General features: G+C 33.0%; 1 protein-coding gene across 9 annotated transcripts in view; it reads right to left on the bottom strand.

Moving 5' to 3' along the window:
* The window catches only part of LOC145295824 (serine/threonine-protein phosphatase 2A regulatory subunit B'' subunit beta-like), a 455,722-nt gene that overhangs the window by 178,590 nt on the left and 254,006 nt on the right, over nt 1-23,126 (bottom strand). For all 9 annotated transcript variants that reach the window (XM_080141514.1, XM_080141516.1, XM_080141513.1 and 6 more), the window contains one exon: nt 6,084-6,187. In XM_080141514.1, the coding sequence (XP_079997640.1) occupies nt 6,084-6,187 (104 nt within the window). The remainder of the gene's footprint in view (nt 1-6,083; nt 6,188-23,126) is intronic.

Genomic DNA, 23,126 nt, shown 5'->3' with positions numbered 1-23,126 from the left:
TATTTTGTACTCTGTCAAGGCATGATAGGCTGTTTTTGGCAGCTCCTGCCCAGATATGGCAACAGTATTCCATCCTTGGCCGTACTTGGCTTTTATATGGATAGAGAATTGCATCAGTAGTGAGATATCTTCTGGAGCGGTAGAAGGATCCCACCATCTTTCCTGCGACCTTGGCAACAGACTTGATGTACGTGTTCGATTTCAGATCAGGAGTAAAGGTCAAACCCAGAAGCTTGTCAAAACACGGGGCCTCACCCAGACGAGAGCCATCCATTAAAGGAATACAAGCTTAGTCTTGGCCTATATCTTGGATATGTATATCTATACACAGATATGCACACATACACACTTGCAATCCTGTGTAGTTCTAAGAGATCCATCTTCCCAGGCTTTGCCTTCTCTCTTTGGTAGAGTTTACAAAGCTCAATTCTGTCAACTTTGACCTCTTAGCAGCCAGATTTCCATCCCAAAACTGATTAAAAAGCTTGTTGCATGTCTGAATACCTTTTATGCAAAATTTCAAATGTTTAGACCCAAAATTGACTGAATAGTTTGCTAGAGACTGCAAAGGTTAAATCTTCTGAACTTTGACCTCTTGGCAGCCAAATTTTCGATTAAAAAGCTTGCTCTATGTCTGAATATACTTTATGTAAAATTTACAAATGTTCAAACCAAAAATTGGCTGAGTAATTTGGTAGAGACCGCAGAGGTCAATTTTTTTTTTAAACTTTAACCCAATTTTGACCCCTTAACATTTATTGTTTTGGGCTCAAATCAAATTAAAAAGTTTGCTCCATGTCCAAGTAACCTACATCTAAAATTTCAAGTGTAAAGGTCCAAAATTGTCGGAGGAGTTTAGTACAGTTTTTAAAGATCAAATCGTTGAATTTTGACCCCTTGACCACCAAATTTCTGACCAAAAACCAATTAAAAAGATTTTCCCAAATCTGGATACCCATTATGTCAAATCTCGAGTCTGTAGACTTAAAATTGACAGTAGTTTAGTAGGGAAATGTACACACACAGACAAACAGACAATTTCACTTTTATAGATAGAGTCATAATTAGTAATAAATAGTGATATTTACAACTAGACATAAAAACAGGTTAAAGGCTCCTAAAATTCATACTAGAATTCTCCGCAAGGACTCGTGACAGTGGTTAGAATACTTGAAAAAATCAATTGTAAAAAGTGACATACTCCTGAAGGTCGAAGGTTCAATCCTCAGTGCAAATGAATTACTTAGGATTAGTGGTGGGACGATTAATCGGAATCAGAATCGTGTATTTTGGGGGGAATCGGAATCGCATTGTTAAAAAATATCTTAGATTTACGATTCTTTCATTACGATTCTCTTATATTTTTAAGTTGAACTGTTTGTTTGAAGTAAGATTAATGCTGTCAAAAATTTATGATAAAAATGTTATAGAACTTTTCATAACATATTTAATATGATGTACAAGAATTGTATTAACTACTTTAAAGGTAATCTGTATTTATTTTAATGAGTTTCAAAATTTCTTTGAATTTTTTTTCTTTCTTTAATTCTTTGAATCAAAAAAAATTTTTTTTTTTTTTTGCTTTTAGCTTAACTTGCTTTTATATTTCACCATTTCGTTTTTTAGTAATAAATGCTTCTCTACATAAAAACCAATCTTGTATCTAACTGCCCTCATGGGGAGGTAAATAAATAGGAAGTAATATGGCGGCTGAAAAACGTTTTTCGACCACCATAAAAGCATTACAATACATTTAAATCCAGAAGAATTTCCGCCATGCACACTTGTTGTTAAATTAACTAGCCCCTAAAAAAAAAAAATCAAAAAAAAAATATCAAAAAATCAAGTGTTTCAAACTTAAAAAAAAAAAAAAAAAAGAAAAAAAAAAAAAAAAAAAGCGCTTTAAAATAGTAAAAACATTAAAGCTTTTTTCGTTTTGGAAGGGAGGTTTTAGGCGCCCTTATTATCTCAAAGAACCTGCTATGTAAACACTTTGCAATATTTTTCAATAATTATTTTTTTTAAAATTCTTTATAATCAATTTTTATTTAAAATTAAATTATTTTCTAAAATGTTTTGTTTATATATGCTAACATTTTTTTTTAAGTAAAATTAAGAAATTAATATTAAAAATATTGTTTATATCCATCTTCATTCAAAAGGGTTATTTTTCTGTATCTCTGGACCTACTTATCTAAGCTTCACCGATTTTTGTTATTATGATTTTATCTGGGGGGTTATTTTGTGCTTGTTTGTTTGTTTTTTTGTTTGGATGGATATTTTTTTTTTTTGCCCGAGTGTATGTAATTATTAACAGGAAAATTGGTGAAAGTCAAAATTGAATCTGTGCTATTTTTAAATATTATTTTCAATTTTAATTAAAGTTTTACAATACCCTTTTCTTCTTATTGTTTTTGTATTCTTTTGTTATTTTTATTTATTCTTTTTTTTGGGGGGGGCCGGATTTAACAAACAAACAAAATAAAGGCAAAGCAAAACAACAACAAGAAAAAAATTTGGTGCTTATGCATTTATGTTACCATTATTTTTTTAATGGTTTAAGTGGCTCGCCCAATGTTTGAAGAGTTTCTAATTGTTTTTTAAAAGAAAATTGGTAAAAGTCAAAATTAGCACTTGTGGCGATAAACAAAAATAAACAAAAAGCTTTAGCGTGTACGTACCTCTCATGGAATGTCGTAGATCGAAACACAGTGAAATGTTATTTGATGATAGTGCACTTATTGATCCGCACTATTTTTAAATAGTACTTTCAAGTTTAATTAAAGTTTTAGGATACCTGTTCTTATTATATTGTTAGGTGAAAGTACAGAATAGGTACACAACACTCCAGTCTCCATGTTAAGAATGGCTTTCTAAATGATGTCATTATTTCAACATGCTCTATAAGTGCATGAGCACCTTTTATTTTCTTGAATAAAATAAAAACTATTTGACAAAAACACTACTGTTTTTGTTTTAATAATTATTTTTTTATTCAAAAATAAAAATTAAAAATTTAAATTGTTCAAAACATGTTTTTTTCCTAAAGGTTATTGGGATTTTTTTTAATTACCATATTTTTCATGAACATGCTCTAAAAATGTTTCAAAATTTTCTAATATATTTTGTCATTTTTCATGTTATAAGCCTCTCTATACATGGCCTCATCGACACGAGACCATTTCATTTCTCCTACTGATCCCAATATGTATTTCAGTCTTCTTTTAATATGAGACCAGTAGGCTTCAATATTGTTGGTGCAAACACCAGTAAGCGGATCAACAAAATTTTGTGAATGGTTTACAGTCCTGTGAACATAATTAAACTTGAAAATAATATTTAAAAATAGCGCGGAATCCATTTTGACTTTCACCAATTTTCTTGTTAATAAATTATATAAACTCCAGCAAAAAAAAAAGTATCCATCAAAAAAACAGATAAAACCATAACAAAGATCATGCGCAAATTTCAAGCCAAAATTTAAAAAAAAAAAAAAAAACTAGGTCATACATGCAAAAATTCTTTCCTTGTAAAAATAATAAGTTCTCCCTCAGTCGAACAATGTTCAATATCGGAACCGAAGCTTATTTTGCTACAGGGGTAGCATTCGTGTACATCCGCCCTTTTTCTTTATATTTTTTAATATATAAAATAACTTCTGAAATTGATTATTATTAATTTCATGGTGCATGTTTAATTCATGGTTAAAATATTTGTTTTGACTTTTATCTTCAATGAAAGAAATTTTACGAAAAAAATCAAATTGTTTTCGAAATTCCCTTAATTGTATTTCCACTTTTTTGCTGTACCAAATTTTTTGCTACACAAAAACTTTCGATTATATAACGGTATATTTCAAAACAATAATTTCATGGGAATCAGAATCGTACTTGGTATCGAAATTGTTAATCAACATTTTCCTGAAATCGGAATCGGAAATAATTTAGGAATCGTCCCAAGGATCTCTATCTAGTCATGGCTGACAGAACAAGAGCATGCTACCCCCGTAAAGTAAGTAAAGGGTTCCACTCGAAATTTCATCCAAATTGAGTTCGACTATACACCTGAAGAAGAGTGGAGATTATATCGATTAAAACGTTGTGAAATTAACACTCAATATGAGAACAGTTGTCCAATGAATCAAAATAATACGAACCAGGGAAAATGTATGATTATTCCAGGAATGATACAGTTTGTAAAATCCCTCATCAGCATGATGAAAACCAATGTAACAATCAATATACAGCATATATTAGTGAGACAGGGGAGACAACTGAAGCTGGCCTGCAGGACACCATATATATATATATATATAAAATAAAAATTACAATAAGTTTACCAAGGTAATCAAAATGGTAAGCTTAAAATATATTATAAATATTAAAGAGTTAATATTTACAAGTAAAATAAACTCAGCCAGATGTAAAAGCTCGATAAAACCGAAAAGGAAATAGAGCTTATAATATGAACAAATGATTAATAAAACATGTTAAAAGACATCTTGAAAAAGAGTTAAAAACATATTTAATTTTAAAAAAGGAAGCACAAGATAAGTGGATAATCCTTAATCCGCGGAGTTTCGAAGAAATACTCTCCTTCTCATCAGAGGGCAGGAATTAGCAAAATGCAGGATCCGATCCTACATTTTGCTAATTCAAATATAGGAAAATTTGGACATATTTTATTGGTTTGAAAGTACAGGGTTTGTTTTTTTTTTTTTGGTTGGGGGGGGGGGGTAGCCAATTGTCATAAAATTTTAACCATAGAATAATCTCAAAAAAAACCTGCACATTCTCATATAGTTTCGTCCCATAGAACAAAAGATATGAGCATTTAAATATTCAATTTGACTACGAGTATAGATATATCAACATATATAATTTCCCCCAAACGTCTCATATGTTATATCTCCCCTCTTTTGGAAACAGAGTGCGGTTATGAACATCTCCAGTATTAAATAATCCTTATACACTGTGAAATTAACTTTATGTATGAAAACCAAACAGAAGAGAGAGATAACATATGAGAAATATTTGGAATCAAGTCTCCCCTTCCTGTTATTTCAGATCATTTGAACATATAGCAGCAAGTTTTAGTCTCCCCTCCATCAAGGCCAGAGGTTTTGAGGAAATATCAGATAATTTGTAATTCATATGCAAAACTAGGAAAACAAATGATTATGGTTGAAACATTGGTAAAAGTGCAGTATCTTTCCACCCACAAAAATCCTTTAAAATTATCATTATTACAGGTTTTCGAGGGTGCTAAAAACAAAAACAAAAGTTACAATCCCAGGAAACAAGCAATTTCAAAGATAGGAATAAATTATAGTATTAAACAGTGGGGGATCACTTTTCTATATCAATTTAACATAAAATAAACACCCACTTTATAGCCAAGGTAGCCATAAATTGGATGCTCATTTTACATTAAATTAATATAGAAAAGTGATCCCCCACTGTTTAATACTATAATTTATTCCTATCTTTGAAATTACTTGTTTCCTGGAGATATTCATAATCATACCCTATTTTCAAAAGAAATTATTTTCATATAATGGTTTGAATTAAAGTTTAAAATACAACAGTCAAGTATCATGGTTCAGTTGTGCTCTAAGCAGAAACATTCATTTCGAATGCATCCCTGTTTTATCAAAGAACCTACTGTTCTGCTTGTGTGGTGATAAAACTCCTCAAATGCATTTGCAATGTAAGATTGTATAAGAGTGTTAACTTTGGTCAAAATTGGAGTGTTCCTTCTTTAATCAGATTTTTTCCATTACTGATATTTAGCGGAAGCATTCCCATACAAAATCTATCTAAGAACACTCCCAGACACAAAGTACATTTGTGTGAAATTTTAAAAGAATCGGCTCAACCAGCTATTTCAGAGTCCATATGGAACAAACTTACACACACTCACACACACACCAAGTGTCTTTTATATAGAAATAAAGATAGAGAGAAGTGCCATAAATTTTACAAATTGGCCCTGACCCTCCATCTTAGGTGCAATGGGTATTTTCTTTATGGAAGGAGTTACCTACTGGGTTTACAATAAACAAAAATAAAAAAACTACTTACTTTTTCCACATTGAGGAAAACATTTGAAAGGTAATATATCCCAATTTTTCTCCTCCAGCTGCTCGGAACAACATGCTTTTCCAGTACAAAGGAAAACTGAGTGCCTAAAAAGAAATAAACATTAAATATAGGATTTTTTAAAAATGCTTTTAACAAAACAATTTTCAAAATACGAATGAGACTATTCTGCTGGTGACAATAAAGTAATTATTTTGCTGCTTCTTTTAAAAAGATATTAATGTTTTTAAAACTCACAAAGAAAATGTCTTAAATTAAACTTGTTTTTAACCATTCCAGTTAAACTTGCAGAGCATGTTGTAGTTGGGGAAAGCATTATTTGTTTATGAATTTTTTTAGACAAGGATCGATAATTTGTAATATTTTACTTATTGATCAGTTCAATAAGATACACCTGAAGAAAGTCGGGGGTTATATCGACTGAAATATTATGAAAATAACAAATCAAAATGAGGACAATAATCGGAAGTATCTAAATAAAACAAAACATTTGATGAATTTAAAAAATAAATTGCATCCAACTTTTAATGAAATTAATTCAGTGATGAATGGATATAAAAGATTTTTTTATAGGCAATAAAATTATTATATTCAATTATTAGGTGGTTAATGTAAACATTATTTGTTTATAAAAGTGTTTGCAAAATGTTATTCATCTTAGCCTGATGGTGTGAAATACAAACGTTTCTGCTTAGCTTGCTTGCCATAAGTATATTTTCGTGCTGTTCCTACTACTAAGCTGTGCTAATGCATAAAGCACTAATTAGTACTAAAGTTTATAAACTATGCTTGAATCGCATCACAATTTGAATATTTTTATTCTTATAAAAAATGAGAAGCATTCAATTTATGGGAGTTTTTTTTTTCCTTTGTCAAGCCCCTACAACTGCAGGATTTTTTTTTTTATTTCTTCATAAAATGCTGATTTATAATAAAATTTTAAATGTATTTTTCTTTCTTCCGAGAAGCAAACAGTAAAATAATTTGCACAGATTTTCTTTCTTAGTTAAACATTTAATCAAATCATCATTTTCTTTTATTTTAGAAGCAAAAAATAAATTATATTTAGCTTTGGACTATAAACTTTAATACTAGCATGAAATCATTTTCAAATTACGGAATTGAATGTTTAAAAACTTCTACATCATGAATGTGATTCATTTGGAAGACTTTAAACTGGTTTAACTAAAAAATAATAGCATTTTTTAACCCTTTTTGCAAGAGTATCACGAAGGTAACAAAATTTCTTGACAATCTTATTCTGGGAGAGTGTGACTTCTTTTCTCTTCCATTTTTTCAATTTTTTGGCATTAAAAATTTGCAGATAAAAACAAAACTGTAAACCCCTTTTGCTTTTTTTTTTTTACATCAGCATTTTACGAATTTCATTTGTATCTTTCATTACAAGTTGGAATCGTTTAAAAAAAAAAAAAAAACATATTTACTATTTAAACTATTTTAAAGTCTTATATATATATATAAATATATATATATATATATATATATATGTATATAAATGTGTAATTGACAGTTTAAAGACATTAAAATTATATACACACACATATTATATATATATATATATATATATATATATATATATATATATATATAACTCAGATCAGCTTGTCCAGGGGTTAAAACAGTGTTAATAAAAAGAAACTTCTTAACTAGGCACCGCCAAAAATGGCCGCAAAATCAAGTTGTTGTTGTTTTTTAAAACGAAATTACATTTATTAAAATCCATTATTTCTGAGTAACTTTTTTTCCAGAAAGATAAAACCCTGAATTTTATCATATAGAAAACAGAATAATGTAAAACTTTTTCTACTATTTTTAATTCAATTTTAAATGTTAAATTTTCCCAAAAAGTTAACAATTGACATTTTTTGTCTTGCACAAAAAACGTACATAAATATTTAAAAAAAAAGGTTTTTGAAATAATTAATTTATTTATTTATTGTCTAACTAAGATTTAGGATGATTTTCTAAGAGAATATGCAAAAATATTATAATATAAGTACCTGAATTTCAAATAATTCCACTTATTCATATAGGTAACCAGATATTTCGCGTCGATCTAGAGTCTATATCGACACTGTTTACGTTTGCGTTTGATAAGAAGAAAACTATGGAAGACCAAACAGGCCAAAAAAACTTATTTTTCAGTGACGAAAATTTCAATGTATTATTAAGCTGAGGCTGGCCAGTACCAGATGGGTGACCATTTGTATGAGTTTGGTTTTTAATGTGTATGTGTGTGGGGGCCAGGCTCCCCAAAATGGGGGGGGGGGCAATTTAAAGCTGAATAAAAAAAAAATTATTTCAGCGCGTTTGGTCCACCGTAGTCGAAAGGCGGCAAACGTTTTCAAACGGGATCGAAAAAAATGATGCTATTTTTAACACAAAGGGCACAATATTTATCGAATTTTTTTTTTTTTGTATCGATTATTCAAAGCATGCCCTGTTTAATAATGGTCATGCATTATTCGGCTCGCTGAAAAAAAATTGTTAATTTATTTATCAAAAATTTTAAAATGGCTTTTTTCGTATAAATATTAAAAAAAAACTTTTTTTGTTTTGCTTAACTTAAATTAATTATTTTACTTAACATATTCACCGAATTTCACACTTCAAAACTCAAAAGCGGGATAATTAAACACAATCGAAGTTCTGATATTCAGACGTCAAAATAAGGTATGCAAACAATTTTTTTTTTTTTTTTTTAAATCTATAATTCTGTCCCTTACAACAACATAATATCTTGTGTTCAGTTTCAGATGATTATTTTAAGCATATTTGTTCCCACTTCAAAACAAGGGGGGGTTTTGTAAGCAAAAAAAAATATATATATAAATATCGTTTATGAAAAATAAGTACACTGTTATAAAGTTCATTCTTCTCCTAATAATCGCTGAAAATTTCGTATTGATCGGATAATTACCTGATTTTTGGTAGATTTTTAAAAAGACGGTCCGTCAAAAAGTACTGACCTGCCCCCCCCCCCCAGTTTTGGCGGTGCCTATTCTTAACTATCAACACATAATAACATATGACTTTTTTTATAAATGGAGCATAAGAAAAAACTGTACAATAAGTAACTGTTACCAAAGGCAATACAAATGACATCTCATAGTTAATAAGTTGGTTAAGAAAAAAAATGAAGAAATTAAAACCATTTCAGATCTCTTTAATGTTAGAAGTGAATTCCTCACTGTAACTTTAACCCAACGCAATCGCAGCTACTTTTCTTCATATTTGCTTTAGTTTTTTTATGATTAAATTATTTTTAAGTTTTTTTTATTGCATTAGATTCCATAATTAGCAGTTTCAATACGTTAAAATTACTCACAAATATTGATTAATACTTTGAAGCTTATATAAACAATAGACATTTTAGCTTGTTAAAAACAGGCAAAAGATAAAGCTGTTGACTTATGCCATACTTATAGAGTAATGTACTAATCTGTATTAATTCTTAACTTTGCATCGAACGGATACCATAATATATAGTTCGCCGCACCTTATAACATACAAACAATAATACATTCGTCAATTAATAATTTTTCATTATGTATATGAAATCGAGTGAAGATAATCACATGCATGCACACACTAAGAGTATAATTAGGTTTAATATTGACATGACTCAGAGAAATCTATCTATATTATTTCCATTTTAATATACATTTACACGAATGTTTTTGTTATCTAACATACATATATATATATATTCTTGATCTATTTACATTATTGTTAAAAATATTTTCTTCCCATCACCAGTATCATGTTTACACATTAATTCTGTATACTCACTATTCCATAGCAAGCTATAACACATACTGACCCAATGAGTCACAGACAGGTAGTCTAATATATATATATATATATATATATATATATATATATATATATCATTGAAGTTCTAATTAAACACACAGGTTTCAAAATAGTACCAGGTTTGAAGCCCCTAAGGAATTATGTGTGTGTGTGTGTGTGTGTGTGTGTGCATGCATTATATATTTATATGTGTGGTTGTGTGTGTGCATACATATACATGACATTGAAATATGATCAATTCCACACACTTCACTTAAAAAAATCCACTAAAATAGAAATATGTCTTGAATTTATAGCAAATAAGCATTAAACGTAAAATACCATGAACTGAAAATAGTTTATTGAAACTGATGAAAAAATAAAGAGTATTATAGGCTCACACTTATAATCTGCAAATGTAACCTTATCTGCAACAGATATGTATGAAGTTTATCTCTTATTGGGAGCTGTGGGTTCCACAGCAGAACCTGAAAATCCAACAGACCGATAAGCAGGCCCAAGACGTGGGCAGTATCAGCCATGCCCACACATTCCAACAAACGCATTTTGTGTTCTTTTATAACTGCCTTTTTTCATCAGTAAAAACGTCTGCTTCCAAGTTGATGAAGTGCTGACAAGAGTTGAATTTACGGTGTGTGTGATGGGGGGGGTGAAAAGCAAAACAACAAAAAGAAATACATAAAAAATGTCTTATCACAGAAATAATTTTGATCTTGGCAAAAGAAGTTTCTTGGCTGCACATTTGAAAGTTTTATATTAGACAAATAGGGCTACCTAACATTGCCTGTGTTTATATATGGAGTATTTGGGATAAATTTGACACATTTTAGTTGGTTTTATTTTTGTTTTGCGGCATATCAACCCTTTTTGGGTTATTTAATGCAGAATCTAGTAATTTTGAGTAAAGTTTTTATTCTTAATTTTTTTTACATCTTCAAATAGTTATTCATGGGGTTCGGTTTGATTATTTTGTAGATTAAAATTGTTTTTGTTTTCGATTTTGCAGAACATGATTGAGTTTGGCAAAAGGAAAGTTAAAAAAAACAATGACATCAATGTTTGATAGATTTTTGGTCAGGAAGTATTCTTCACAGAAGATGCCCTAACAGGCCAAAGGGGATCTGAAGGCAATAGTAACTAAGAGGCAATTTCACATTTCCCAAGGCCTCCAAATAAGGACTCATCACAAGGTGTCTTCTAAGGTCATACCCACGACCACACTTTTTGGAAAGGAAAGACAAACGTCAAATTTGATCCCTATCAACTATCACAATAGCCTCTTATGCATCAGTGATTCTCAATATATTGCTTGGCATGCTGTCATTGGCAGAATTCGGATATGAGTATACATTCTGTTCATTAGGATTGAACCAGCCCCAGCTACAGAGTGTTTTAGGTGACCCACAAGGCACAACTTTGTGTCGCACACACTTCAGATGTCATACCATTCACTGCAGCAACCATGTGCTTGACATGCAAGTTCAGGAAGGCGTCTTGCAGTAGGTTGCAGGTACACCATTACGTGGAGTACCTCCTTATCGCCTACCTGCCAGGCAAATTTATTTGGGATTCATTTGCCCCAGTGAAATAAACACGCCCCCGGATACGAACCTGAAAATGTCTATGATTTGGTGCAGTACATACAGCGTCTAGCCTTCATAAATGGTCACCCACCTGGTACTGGCCAGACTCATCATTGCTTAACTTTAATGATCTGATGAGAACTGGTGTGTCAACGTGATTGTGCTTGGCATGTAATAAAGTCACTTTATTTGTTTTATTTACATGTACATTTTTCAACTTAATATCTATAATTATAGTTTTAAGGGAAACAACAATTAAAAATGGGTTATTTCTTTTGCTATCTTTAATCATTGGTCATAATTTAAAATGGTTTCATTTCACTAGTTGTCTAAGTTAGACTACATAATTTTCTTTTCAATAAATCATAGCAACATATGATCATAATACTGAAAACATGGTTCAACATTAACAAATGAAAATTGGCTGGTAAAAATCAAATTTTGATATGCTAATTTAAATGCTACTTAAGTCTAACTTTTAAAATTGCAAAAGATAAATATGCTCGGCTTGTGTAATTTTTTTGATATTCCAAATTTACCATTCAAGAGATGAAAATATTTAAGTTGAAATGATGAAAATGTCCAGAAGTTTAATGTTACAAGTTTTAAGTTGTTTCACATTAACAAAAATCTTGCGTTTAACATTTAAAATTGTTCTGATATGAAAAAAAACAAAAAAACAAACTTTTATTTAAATACAAGCAAACATCATGTTTGTAACATTTTTAAATTTTGGTAAAGAGAGAAGGAGAAATTTAAGATGGTGATGCAAAGCAGAAAACAGGTTTGAAAAAAAAATTCAGATTACAGGCAAATCTCAACAATTTCATAAAAGTGGAGTTCACCTCAATAATTGTAGGTAAAATAATTATTTATGCATTAATCTGAAAATATTATATTTGTTATGGTATTATTTATACATGAAATAAAATGTATTTTGAAATTATGTTACTGTAGTGCAATGAAACATGTCTGCTTATATGTTATAAGATGATGATCTTAATTGCACGAGTATATGGAACTTAGAGAGTAACTTCTTTCTGACTTTCCCAAAATCACACAAAAAAAGTAAATATTGATCAAAAGTAAATTTTTGTTGCTAACAATGTGGATGATGTTGTTCCTTATGCCACTAACGAAACATTTTTATATCTAGTTTTTTGTTATGAAAGCAATTGAACATTAGTGTAGGATGAAAATACTGGATATATAGTGTAAAATTTTGTTGAAAATTCAAAGACCTATGCTTTCTTTTTTATAACCTTCATTTATTTCCTGGATTTTTTTCCATTACAGCTGTTTCATTAGCGGGTAGACAATTTTACGATTTATGTGTCCATAAAAATATCTTGTCTCCACTAACTTCTTCAGATGTTTATCCATTAGATTTTTACAACAAAAGGTATATTTTTAACATGCTGAACATTGTATGCGGGTAAAAAGATTTCCAAAGCCATGCCTCCTCACTTCCTCCATCTTTTGGTGTTATGTGAAGATAGTTTTCCGTTTTAACCCATAGTTTCGTATTTTTATTTTTTATCCATTTTTCATTTATTAATTATTTATTTTTGTTTTAATTTCCCCTTTTTTTTCTATTTGTTTTTTCCAATTATCATATAATTTTATATAATCTTATTTCTACATTTATGCGTGTTTATTTTAATATTCCTTTTTTGCTTGGTGTTTGAATTTATATTATTATTCTATCCTTCTGTTTACAGGGGGGTCACTTTCATGGAATCATTTTTTATATTTAGGATTACCTCCCTTGCATCTTTTATCTTTCATTATATTATACGTTTCATTTTTACTATTTTTTCTCCCCTAATCTGCTCTAGTGCGTGAAATTAAATATCTGTTTCTGTGCAAACATCCGTGGATTATATCTAGTCGGTTGTTTAATAATTTAATAATATATATATAAAGCCAGTAAATCTTTAACAAAGCAAAATTCAAGAAGAAAAGTTCAACACTACCTATATATGATATAATAAAGTTATGTATAACGTTTATTCCTCATCTTTCATTTCATATATATATATATATATATATATATATATATATATATATATATATATTTGTGTATTGCCACTTTGTTGTAGGGGGCTACTATCAGGGACATAGACAACAGGGGTACTGTGTAGGGAGTTGGGCAGCAAGATGTCAGTTCACGTTGCACTTGAACTTTTGCATGTCAGTACAGTTGGGGAAGCAGGGACCCGGAAGGGAATTCCAAAGTTTAGCTGTTCTGAGGAAGAAATTACTGGAGTAGAAGGCTCTCTTACATCTAGGGATCTCTACTGTGAAGGGGTGGGATTTAGCTGCGTGTCGGGTTTGTTGGGAGTATTTACGTCGAGGGGGTACAAGTGCTTGCAGTTCGTCAGAGCATTCGCCATTAAAGTACTTATAGAACAGGCAGAGGGATGCAACATTCCATCGATGGGACAGAGGCTGAAGTTTAAATGACAGTTCAGGACCTATCAGATTGGCGACTCTCTTTTGAACCTTGTCTAGGAGCGCAAGACTAGTGGCAGATGCACCAGCCCAAATATGGCAACAATACGCCATACATGGGCGTATGATGGCCTTATAGAGGTATAGGATATTTTCGGGCGTTAGTATCTTTCTAGCACGGTAGAGAGAACCTACCTTCTTCGCAGCGGTCCTGGCGATACTCTTAATGTAATTGTTCCAACTCATGTTTCCTGTGAGCGTTAGGCTGAGGAGTTTAAAAGATGTACTTTCAGATAAAGCCATTGCTATTGGTAGTAGAGAAGGTTTCTTGTAATTATTGAAGGAAACCAGTTTAGTCTTGGCAGCATTGAATATAACCATCCATTTATGTCCCCATTCCACTACAGATCGGAGGCCATCCTCTAGTGTTTCTGCTATTTCCTTAGATATGTGTTCCTTTGTTTTCCTGTCGTGTCTGTTATAGAGCATGGTGTCGTCAGCATATATACCCATCTCAGAGGCAGTTTTGTCAGGGAGGTCATTAGGAATAACAGCGGTCCAAGGATAGACCCCTGAGGTACTCCTGCATGTTTACATGTACGACCGTAGAGGGCAACCTGGACTTTTATCTTATCTAAGAAGGATTTAATTATGTTATGTATTCTTCAAGTGATACCATATGATCTGATTTTCCTAAGAAGACCTTCATGCCATACCCTATCAAAAGCCTTAGGTATATCTAGAGCTACCACTCTACCCTTACCCGGATTGTCCAGTGAATGGTATATATGTTCTGAGATTACAGTTAGGATGTGTGCTGTGGAACGAGTTTGCTTAAATCCATATTGTTTGTCAGTAAGAAGTTTAGCATCTGTAAGGTGGTGGACTAGAGCTTGGTTAATTATGGTCTCAAATATTTTGGCGAAAAGTGGGAGGAGGCTAATGGGGTGATAATTTACTGGGTCAGTTCTTTCGCCAGAATTCTTGAAAACTGGTACTATAGAAGCAGTTTTCCAACAGACTGGAAAGAAAGATTCACTAAGGCATTTGTTGTAAAGTTTGGAGAGAACTGGAGCTACTTCGGCAGATCATTTTTTTAATAGCACAGCTGGGATGAGATCAGATCCACATGTTTTTGAAGTGTCAAGATTTTTTATGATAGCATGCACTTGAGAAGGGGTGATTTTCAGATCGTCTAGTATGGCGTCTGTCCACAAAGGAAAGTCAGGGAGGGGGTGGTTGGCAGGGTCCAGTGTAGAGTTGGAGGCAAACTGACTGGCAAGCATGTTAGCTTTCTCAGTTGCAGAGCAAACAGCCTCGTGATTGTTGGATAGTGGGGGAATTATTGATTGCCCATTATTTACTACACTGTTGTAGATTTGCCAGAAGTCGCGGGTTCCTAATTTGTGTGCTTCGCGTTTTTTGATGGTTTCAGTCAATTCTCTCTTAGCTGTCGCTATTTCTTTCTTACAGTTACTTCTGGCTTCTCTATACTTCTGTCTGTTTGAACTGGACTTATGTTGGTTAAATTTGCAGTACGCATACTGCTGTTGCGCTATTGCAGCTGCACAAGTAGAAGTAAACCATTGGGGAGAGTGGGGTTTGCTATAAAATTTGCGCATGGGAACATGTGCTTCAATTGGCATTTTGAACCATTCAGTGGTCTCATTTGCGCAATGTTCAGCAGGAAGTAAAAAGATATTTTGCCATGAGGCGTCCCTGATGAGATCCATGATGGCTTCCCAGTCAGCCTTTTTATATCTCGTTGTTTTGAGAAGTGGCTCTTCGGTTTTGGCTCAAAAGTTTAGGGCTATTTCAACTAATATCACTGCATGATCGGCATTCCCAAGTGGGCTATGGGCATTAGTTACACAGTCATCGGGAACTGTGATCAGAAACAGATCTAGAAGTGATGCGTGTTGTTCTTGCTGGTCTGGGAAGCGGGTTGGAAACGTAACCATCTGTGACAGGGAATGAGATATAGAAAAGTTATGTGTTGTGATATCAGCTGCGTCTGTGTGAGTAGAAAACCCAAGTCAGTTACTGTGGTGGACGTTGAAGTCACAGAATACATGCACTTGTGCGTTAGTGTCGAGGGAAAATGCTGTGTCTATGCTGTCAGAGACTTTGTTTATTAGAGTACAGTCCTGGGTTGGGGGAGAGCGGTAGAGAAAATAAAAGTAGCTAATGTTATGTTGCATGTTAAGTCTAAAGCACACAAAGGCTTGATCGTCCGATTCTAGTTTAGTTTCTCTAGTTAAGGGGAGGGTGTTTCGAATATAGACTCCAAGCCCATGCATATGTCTGTCAGAGTCCTTACGGCAGAGTGGGAGATATCCAGGCATGTTAAAGTAGTTAGTGGGGATGGAGCAGTGAAGGTTAGTCTCACTTAGTGCTAAGATATCCGGGGTGTTTGTTAGGAGAAATGCTTCAACATCATCTAAGCCCACAGATGTTCATAAATGCAAGCCTCAAGGGAGAAGGCAAACAAACAGAAGTATATAGAAGCTAGAAGTAACGTTAAGAAAGAAATGGCGACAGCTAAGAGAGAATTTACTGAAACCACTAAAAAACGCATCGAAGCACAAAAATGAGGAAATCGTGACTTCTGGCAAATCTACAACAGTGTAGTAAATAATGGGCAATCAACGATTCCCCCACTATCCAACAATCACGAGGTTGCTTGCTCAGCAACCGACAAGGCTAATATGCTTGCCAGTCAGTTTGCCTCCAACTCTACGCTTGACCCTTCCAACCACCCCCTGCCTGACTTTCCTTTATGGACAGACGCCACGCTAGACGATCTAAAAATCACCCCTACTCAGGTACACGCTATCATAAAAAACCTTGACACTTCAAAAGCATGTGGACCTGATCTCATCCCAGCTGTGCTATTAAAAAAGTGCTCAGCCGAAGTAGCTCCAGTTCTCTCCAAACTCTACAACAAATGCCTTAATGAATCATGCTTTCCGGGCTGTTGGAAAACTGCTTCTGTGATACCAGTATTCAAGAATTCTGGCGAAAGAACTGACCCATCAAATTATCGCCCCATTAGCCTCCTCCCACTTTTCGCCAAAATATTTGAGACCATAATTAACCATGCTCTAGTCCGGCACCTTACAGATGCTAAACTTCTGACTGACAAACAATATGGATTTAGACAAGCCCGTTCCACAGCAGACATCCTCACTGTTTGAGACCATAATTAACCATGCTCTAGTCCGACACCTTACAGATGCTAAACTTCTGACTGACAAACAATATGGATTAGACAAGCCCGTTTCACAGCAGACATCCTTACTGTAATCTCCGAACGTATATACCATTCACTGGACAAAGCGGGGGAAGGCAGAGCGGTAGCTCTAGATATATCTAAGGCTTTTGACAGGGTATGGCATGACGGTCTCCTCAGGAAAATTAAATCATACGGTATCACTGGTAGAATACATAACATAATTAAATCCTTCTTAGATAAGAGAAAAATCCAGGTTGTCCTCGACGGTCGTACATCTAAACAGTGTGATATAAATGCAGGAGTGCCTCAGGGGTCTATCCTTGAACCTCTATTGTTCCTAATATTCATAAATGACCGCTCCGACAAAACTGCCTCTGAGATGCGTATATATGCTGATGACACCACACTCTATAGCAGGCACGACAGGAAAACAAATGAACACATAACTAAAGAAATGGCAAAAACAAATGAACACATAACTAAAGAAATGGCAAAAACACAATCTGTAGTGGAATGGGGACATAAATGGATGGTCACATTCAATGCTGCCAAGACTAAATTGAAGGAATTCAATAATTACAAGAAACCTTCTCTGCCACCAATAGCAATGGCCACTGACTCCCTGTCTGAGAGTACATCTTTCAAACTGCTTGGCCAAACGTTCACAGGAAACATGAGTTGGAACAATTATATTGAAAACATTGCCAGGGCTGCTGCGAAAAAGGTAGGCTCTACCGTGCTAGAAAACTACTGACACCTGAAAGTATCTTGTACCTCTATAAGGCCACCATTCGCCCATGTATGGAGTATTGTTGTCACATTTGGGCTGGTGCATCTGCTGCTAGTCTCTCGCTCCTAGACAAGGTTCAAAAGAGAGTCGCCAATCTGATAGGCCCTGAACTGGAATCTAAGCTTCAGCCTCAGTCCCATCGACGAAACGTTGCATCCCTCTGCCTGTTCTACAAGTATTTTAATGGTGAATGCTCTGACGAACTGCAGACACTTGTGCCCCCATGACGTAGACACCCTTGACAAAACCGACAGGCAGCTAAATCCCACCCCCACACAGTAGAGATCCCTAGATGTAAAAGATCTTTCTACTCCAGTAGTTTCTTCCCAGAACCGCTAGACTCTGGAATTCCATTCCAGGTTCCTGCTTCTCTAACTGTACTGACATGCAGAAGTTCAAGTGTAACGTGAACCGACATCTTGCTGCCCAAATCCCAACATAGTACCCCAGTAGTTGCTGCCCCTGATAGTAGCCCCCTACACCAAAGTGGCAATGTGCCTTGTTTGGGGTGAAAATGTAATAAAAAAAAAAAAAGAAAAAAAAAGGTTGGTTTTGTTTGAGTTTAGGCCTGGTTTTAGCGTAATTTTTTATTGTACCGTCATTAATTGTAAGGATCGAAAACCATACATAAATGCTTGATATAATAGCTAACAAAATTGAATTATGTATGGTTTTCAATTCAAATCAATTGATTAGTTATGATAACCGTAATGATCAATCGTTTTTTTTTGTTGTTTTTTTTTTTATTAGCTTAGTTTAGTTTCGTATATACAAACATGTATAACAGTTTATAATTTGTTGATATTATTTTCATAATATGTATACACAAATTAGAATAAATTTACTAATCATTAAATAGAACATTTTTGGTAGAAGATTCATAAATTAATTAAATTGTTAGTACAAATAGTTTGGTTTAATAACTTTGTTTGATAAAAATTCAATATGACGCAATGGAAAACATAATGTTATTTGCAGCTTCTCTTCTAATTTTCGGATTTTAATCATGTCAAATCACACTTCATTTCCTTTTGACGGATTGATTGTTGCTATTTCTGATGAGTTAAGAGCATAATAGATTCACTGATTGATATGATAATTAAGTGATTGATTTTGCACTACAAAACAGATACTGTCAAGAATTGTATAAGTCAACTGAATTAAAGGAATAAATTATAAGATGGTCGACATCATGAAATTTGGAATATAACTTTTTGTCATTTATTCTCTCTCTCTCTCTTTCTATATATATATATATATATATATATATATATATATATATGTGTGTGTGTGTGTGTTGTATAGTGGGGTTTCACATTAAAGAGATATGACGAGGGATTCATATTGAGACAATATATATAACGGATATAATGATAGTGATGATGAGGGAGGAAGAGAAGACATTTATACAGTTCTGTTCTGGGATGCTTGGGATTTCATATAGATACTGAATGGAGATGTATACAAGTTCTTAACACAAAGGAGGGGAGATACATCATCTTGTAAACGTTACATAATGTTCATTACAAGATGATTAACACATTACTTTTTGACTCACGACAACAGTTACAAAAACACAAAGATGATTCTTTATTCATTGGACCAGTCGAATGATGATGACGTCAGGAATTCAAATTTGGGATCTACATAGTTCAATGTTCTTTCTTCCGCTTCCAAAGGACTGCCTCCAATTCAAGCCCACTCAATTGCTCTCGACTCTACTCTTCTGCTGACTCCCCTGATCTGATTAACTCTAGCTCCTATATTGAGAATCCCCCTTCATCTATGACGTCAAAAGTGTGTTTTCAAAACGTGACCAATTCACGTGGCTATGCATGCTTTTCCAAACACACTTTTAACAAAAGAATTCTCAACATATAATTCTAACCTATTTCTTAACAATATATTTTTAATTTGTATTGTTCATTCTTTAGCTGACATATTTAATATTCAGTTTTCTAAAAGAATGAACAATCAATTCTTTTTACGATATAAACAATATCCAACTATTCTAATAGAATTTAACAATAGACTAAATTCTAACATTCCAGTTCTTAACCTTGCTTACAAGGTTCGAATCTCGGCTTATCCTAATCTCATTTTCACCCATCTAATGCTCTTCTTATTTACATGGAAAGGGGACAGCCTTTCCCTGTAACATTATATATATATATATATATATATATATATATATATATATATATTCTGATGAGATGGAGAGTTGAAAAATGGAACAAACTAAGTTTATGGACTAAACTTTTGCATAAGCAATATCGCCTGAAGAGGTTACTAGATATTTATGAATGGCTGACTGAAACATACTCATGAATGACATATTAATGCTTATGTAAAACAAATAAAAAGTATATCTTGCCTTACGTCGATATTGAGCACTCTTGTATTAACCTCATTAAAACTTCATCGGTTACTTACCCTCTGGAAAATATCAACTGAAATGTGTGTGTGTGTGTGTGTGTGTGTGTGTGTGTGTGTGTGTGTGTGTGTGTGCGCGTTCATGATATATTCTGAATCAACCAGAAAGGTATCATGGGAAGCATTGAGATATATATATAGAGAAAAACACTTCACTGAAGAGTATACTAAAAGATAGGAAAAACAACTCAACAAAATAAAAAAGAGAATCATGTTAAATTTGAGATGTGGGAGGAGGGTGCTATCTTAGGTTGATGGGGTTTTTTCTGGAAAAAAAAAGGCCGACACCAGTTTAGAGTTCTTTTCTTCCCTGAGGTTCGGAAGTCCCCCCCCCCCGGGAGGAAAGGGGGGTCCTAATGCTTCTCATTTCAGAAAAACTTTAAGATTGAATTACCAACAAATAAACAAAAGCTAATGCTAATTCTTCTCTGAACTTATAAATATATCCAAGTTGTTGTCTACTATGATTTTCTCTTAATAAGCTAGCTCAGCTTTTCATATCTTTATATGTGATTAGATGCAAAGGATGTAATCAACCTTTAATAATGGCTTTACGTAACGGTTATTAAATAGACTTTTTAATGAGTTATATATTGTTATTATATCCATTTTTATCGTATATTGAATGTAAATAATTATTAAAAGTGTTTTGATAATTTTATATTTAATCCTTTTTATCAGTTTGCCTTGCACTTTATTTATGACTTAAACAGGAAATGGAATCAAGAAACAAATAAAGTTCCATTCCTCATTGTAACTACTGCTGGCAAAAGAGGCAACACAGTAATTATAACCCTTTTTTAATTTGTCTACTTCTCTATTGAAATGTATTGAAGATTATCTATTTCTTCCTTTATAGTTTTTATGGTTATTATTGAATAACATTGGAGATGACAGTGGTCTAGTGGTTGACAGACTGACGACCTGGGTATTTCAAGTCTGAATCTAGTTCATTCCACAGAAATCACTTTCACTTAGGATGTTGGCAACCTTCTCGTGATCCCCTCAGTAAGTAATTCTGACTAGAAATTTATCTGGGAAACCAATGCCAACAATAGAATTTTCAGATTCATACGATGTGATGCTTCTTGAATAACACTGATAACACAAGTATTAAATGTTTTTTATTACATCATTGTTAGTTACATTTTCTTCAAAAAGAATTTTATGAAAATACAAAGAAAGTCTTTTTATGTAACTTTTATTACAACTTTTATTTATGCAAAACATGACATATTCTCACTGATGCATAAGGGGCTATTGTGATGGTTTATCGAGGATCAACTTGGGTGGAGTGTTAGAGAGTAATATATTTGCTCATATTTCATTTAAATTTCTGCATGTCGGTTGGTCAGTCAGTGAAAACAGTAAGCAGGAGGGTAATTCCAAAGACATGCAATTGGTGTAAAAAATCTGACATCTAAGCATGTCTATAGTGAAACGGTAGGATTTTGGTGATAATTGGATGAATTGGGGGTATTTTTCGTTAGGGTACAAGAGCAGTAAGTTCATCAGAGTACATTCTGTGGAAGAAATTGTAAAACATGTTTAGGGATGAAACACTGTGGAGATGCGACAGGAGTTGAAGTTTGGCAGACAGTGCAGGATTTATTAGTTTAGAAATTCTTTATTATACCTTAAAAAAGAAAGGCTGGTGCTTGATACATCAGATGTGGCAAAAATACTCCATGCATGGACGAATCGACTTTTTCATACAATATATTTTAAATGATGAGACAAAAAAACATCTCGTTTCCTCCCACTCAAGAGAACAGGTGCTATTCAAACCAAAGACCTGGAATTCTGCCAAGGTTCTCACATGTTCCATTCCATTTAGCTATTCATTTGGTCCATGCAATACTAATTAGTTTCGGTTAAAAATAGTTTTAAAAAAAACAAAATAAATAAATAAATAAATAAAAAACAATGTAACATCACAGATTTAATGAGAAGTGATAACAAAGAATAAAATCTTTGTGATGTCGTACAAAAAAATAAGAGAACATTTTTCGAGTTATTTACTCTCCAAAATTGAAGAACAAGGCATAAAAAAAACAAAGATAATCAGAATTTGTTGAAAGATTAAAAAAAATTGTTTTTTCTTCAGATTCTTCTCTTCTTTAAGAAGCATTTAATTATGTTAAGCATTTGTCCAGAAATACCATATGATCTGATTTTCATGAGAAGACCATCGTGCTATACCCTGTCAAAAGCCTTAGATATATCTAGGGCTATTGCTCTCCCCTCTCCTGTCTTATCCAGTGCATGGTATATATGTTCAGAGATTACAGTTAGGATATATGTAGTAGAACGGACTTGCCTAAATTCATACTGTTGGTCTGATAGAATTTTAGCAGCCGTGAGGTAGTGGACTAAGGCTTGATTAATTATGGATTCAAATATTTTGGCAAAAAAGAGGGAGGAGGCTAATGAGACGATAATTTAATGGGTCAGTCCTTTTGGCAGAATTCTGCAAGGGGGAATGAAGGAGAAGAGAGAGAAAAAGAGTAAATGTTCAAAAAACAACACTGAAACAAACAGTCAGCTTCTGATAACGTTTTCTTTTCTTTCTATTATATTTAAGTAGTTGAATGTGAATTAGAAAGAGAAGGTGTGTTCAAAATGTAAAAAGTACTGCACACACTTTCTTTAAATTATTCTTTTTTTTTTAATTCACCAATTTTTATTCACCA

This window comes from Euprymna scolopes, chromosome 16 (assembly GCF_053919585.1).
Source record: "Euprymna scolopes isolate OS-2025 chromosome 16, ASM5391958v1, whole genome shotgun sequence".
Lineage (NCBI taxonomy): Eukaryota > Metazoa > Mollusca > Cephalopoda > Sepiida > Sepiolidae > Euprymna > Euprymna scolopes.
This window is presented reverse-complemented; position numbering and strand designations above follow the sequence as displayed.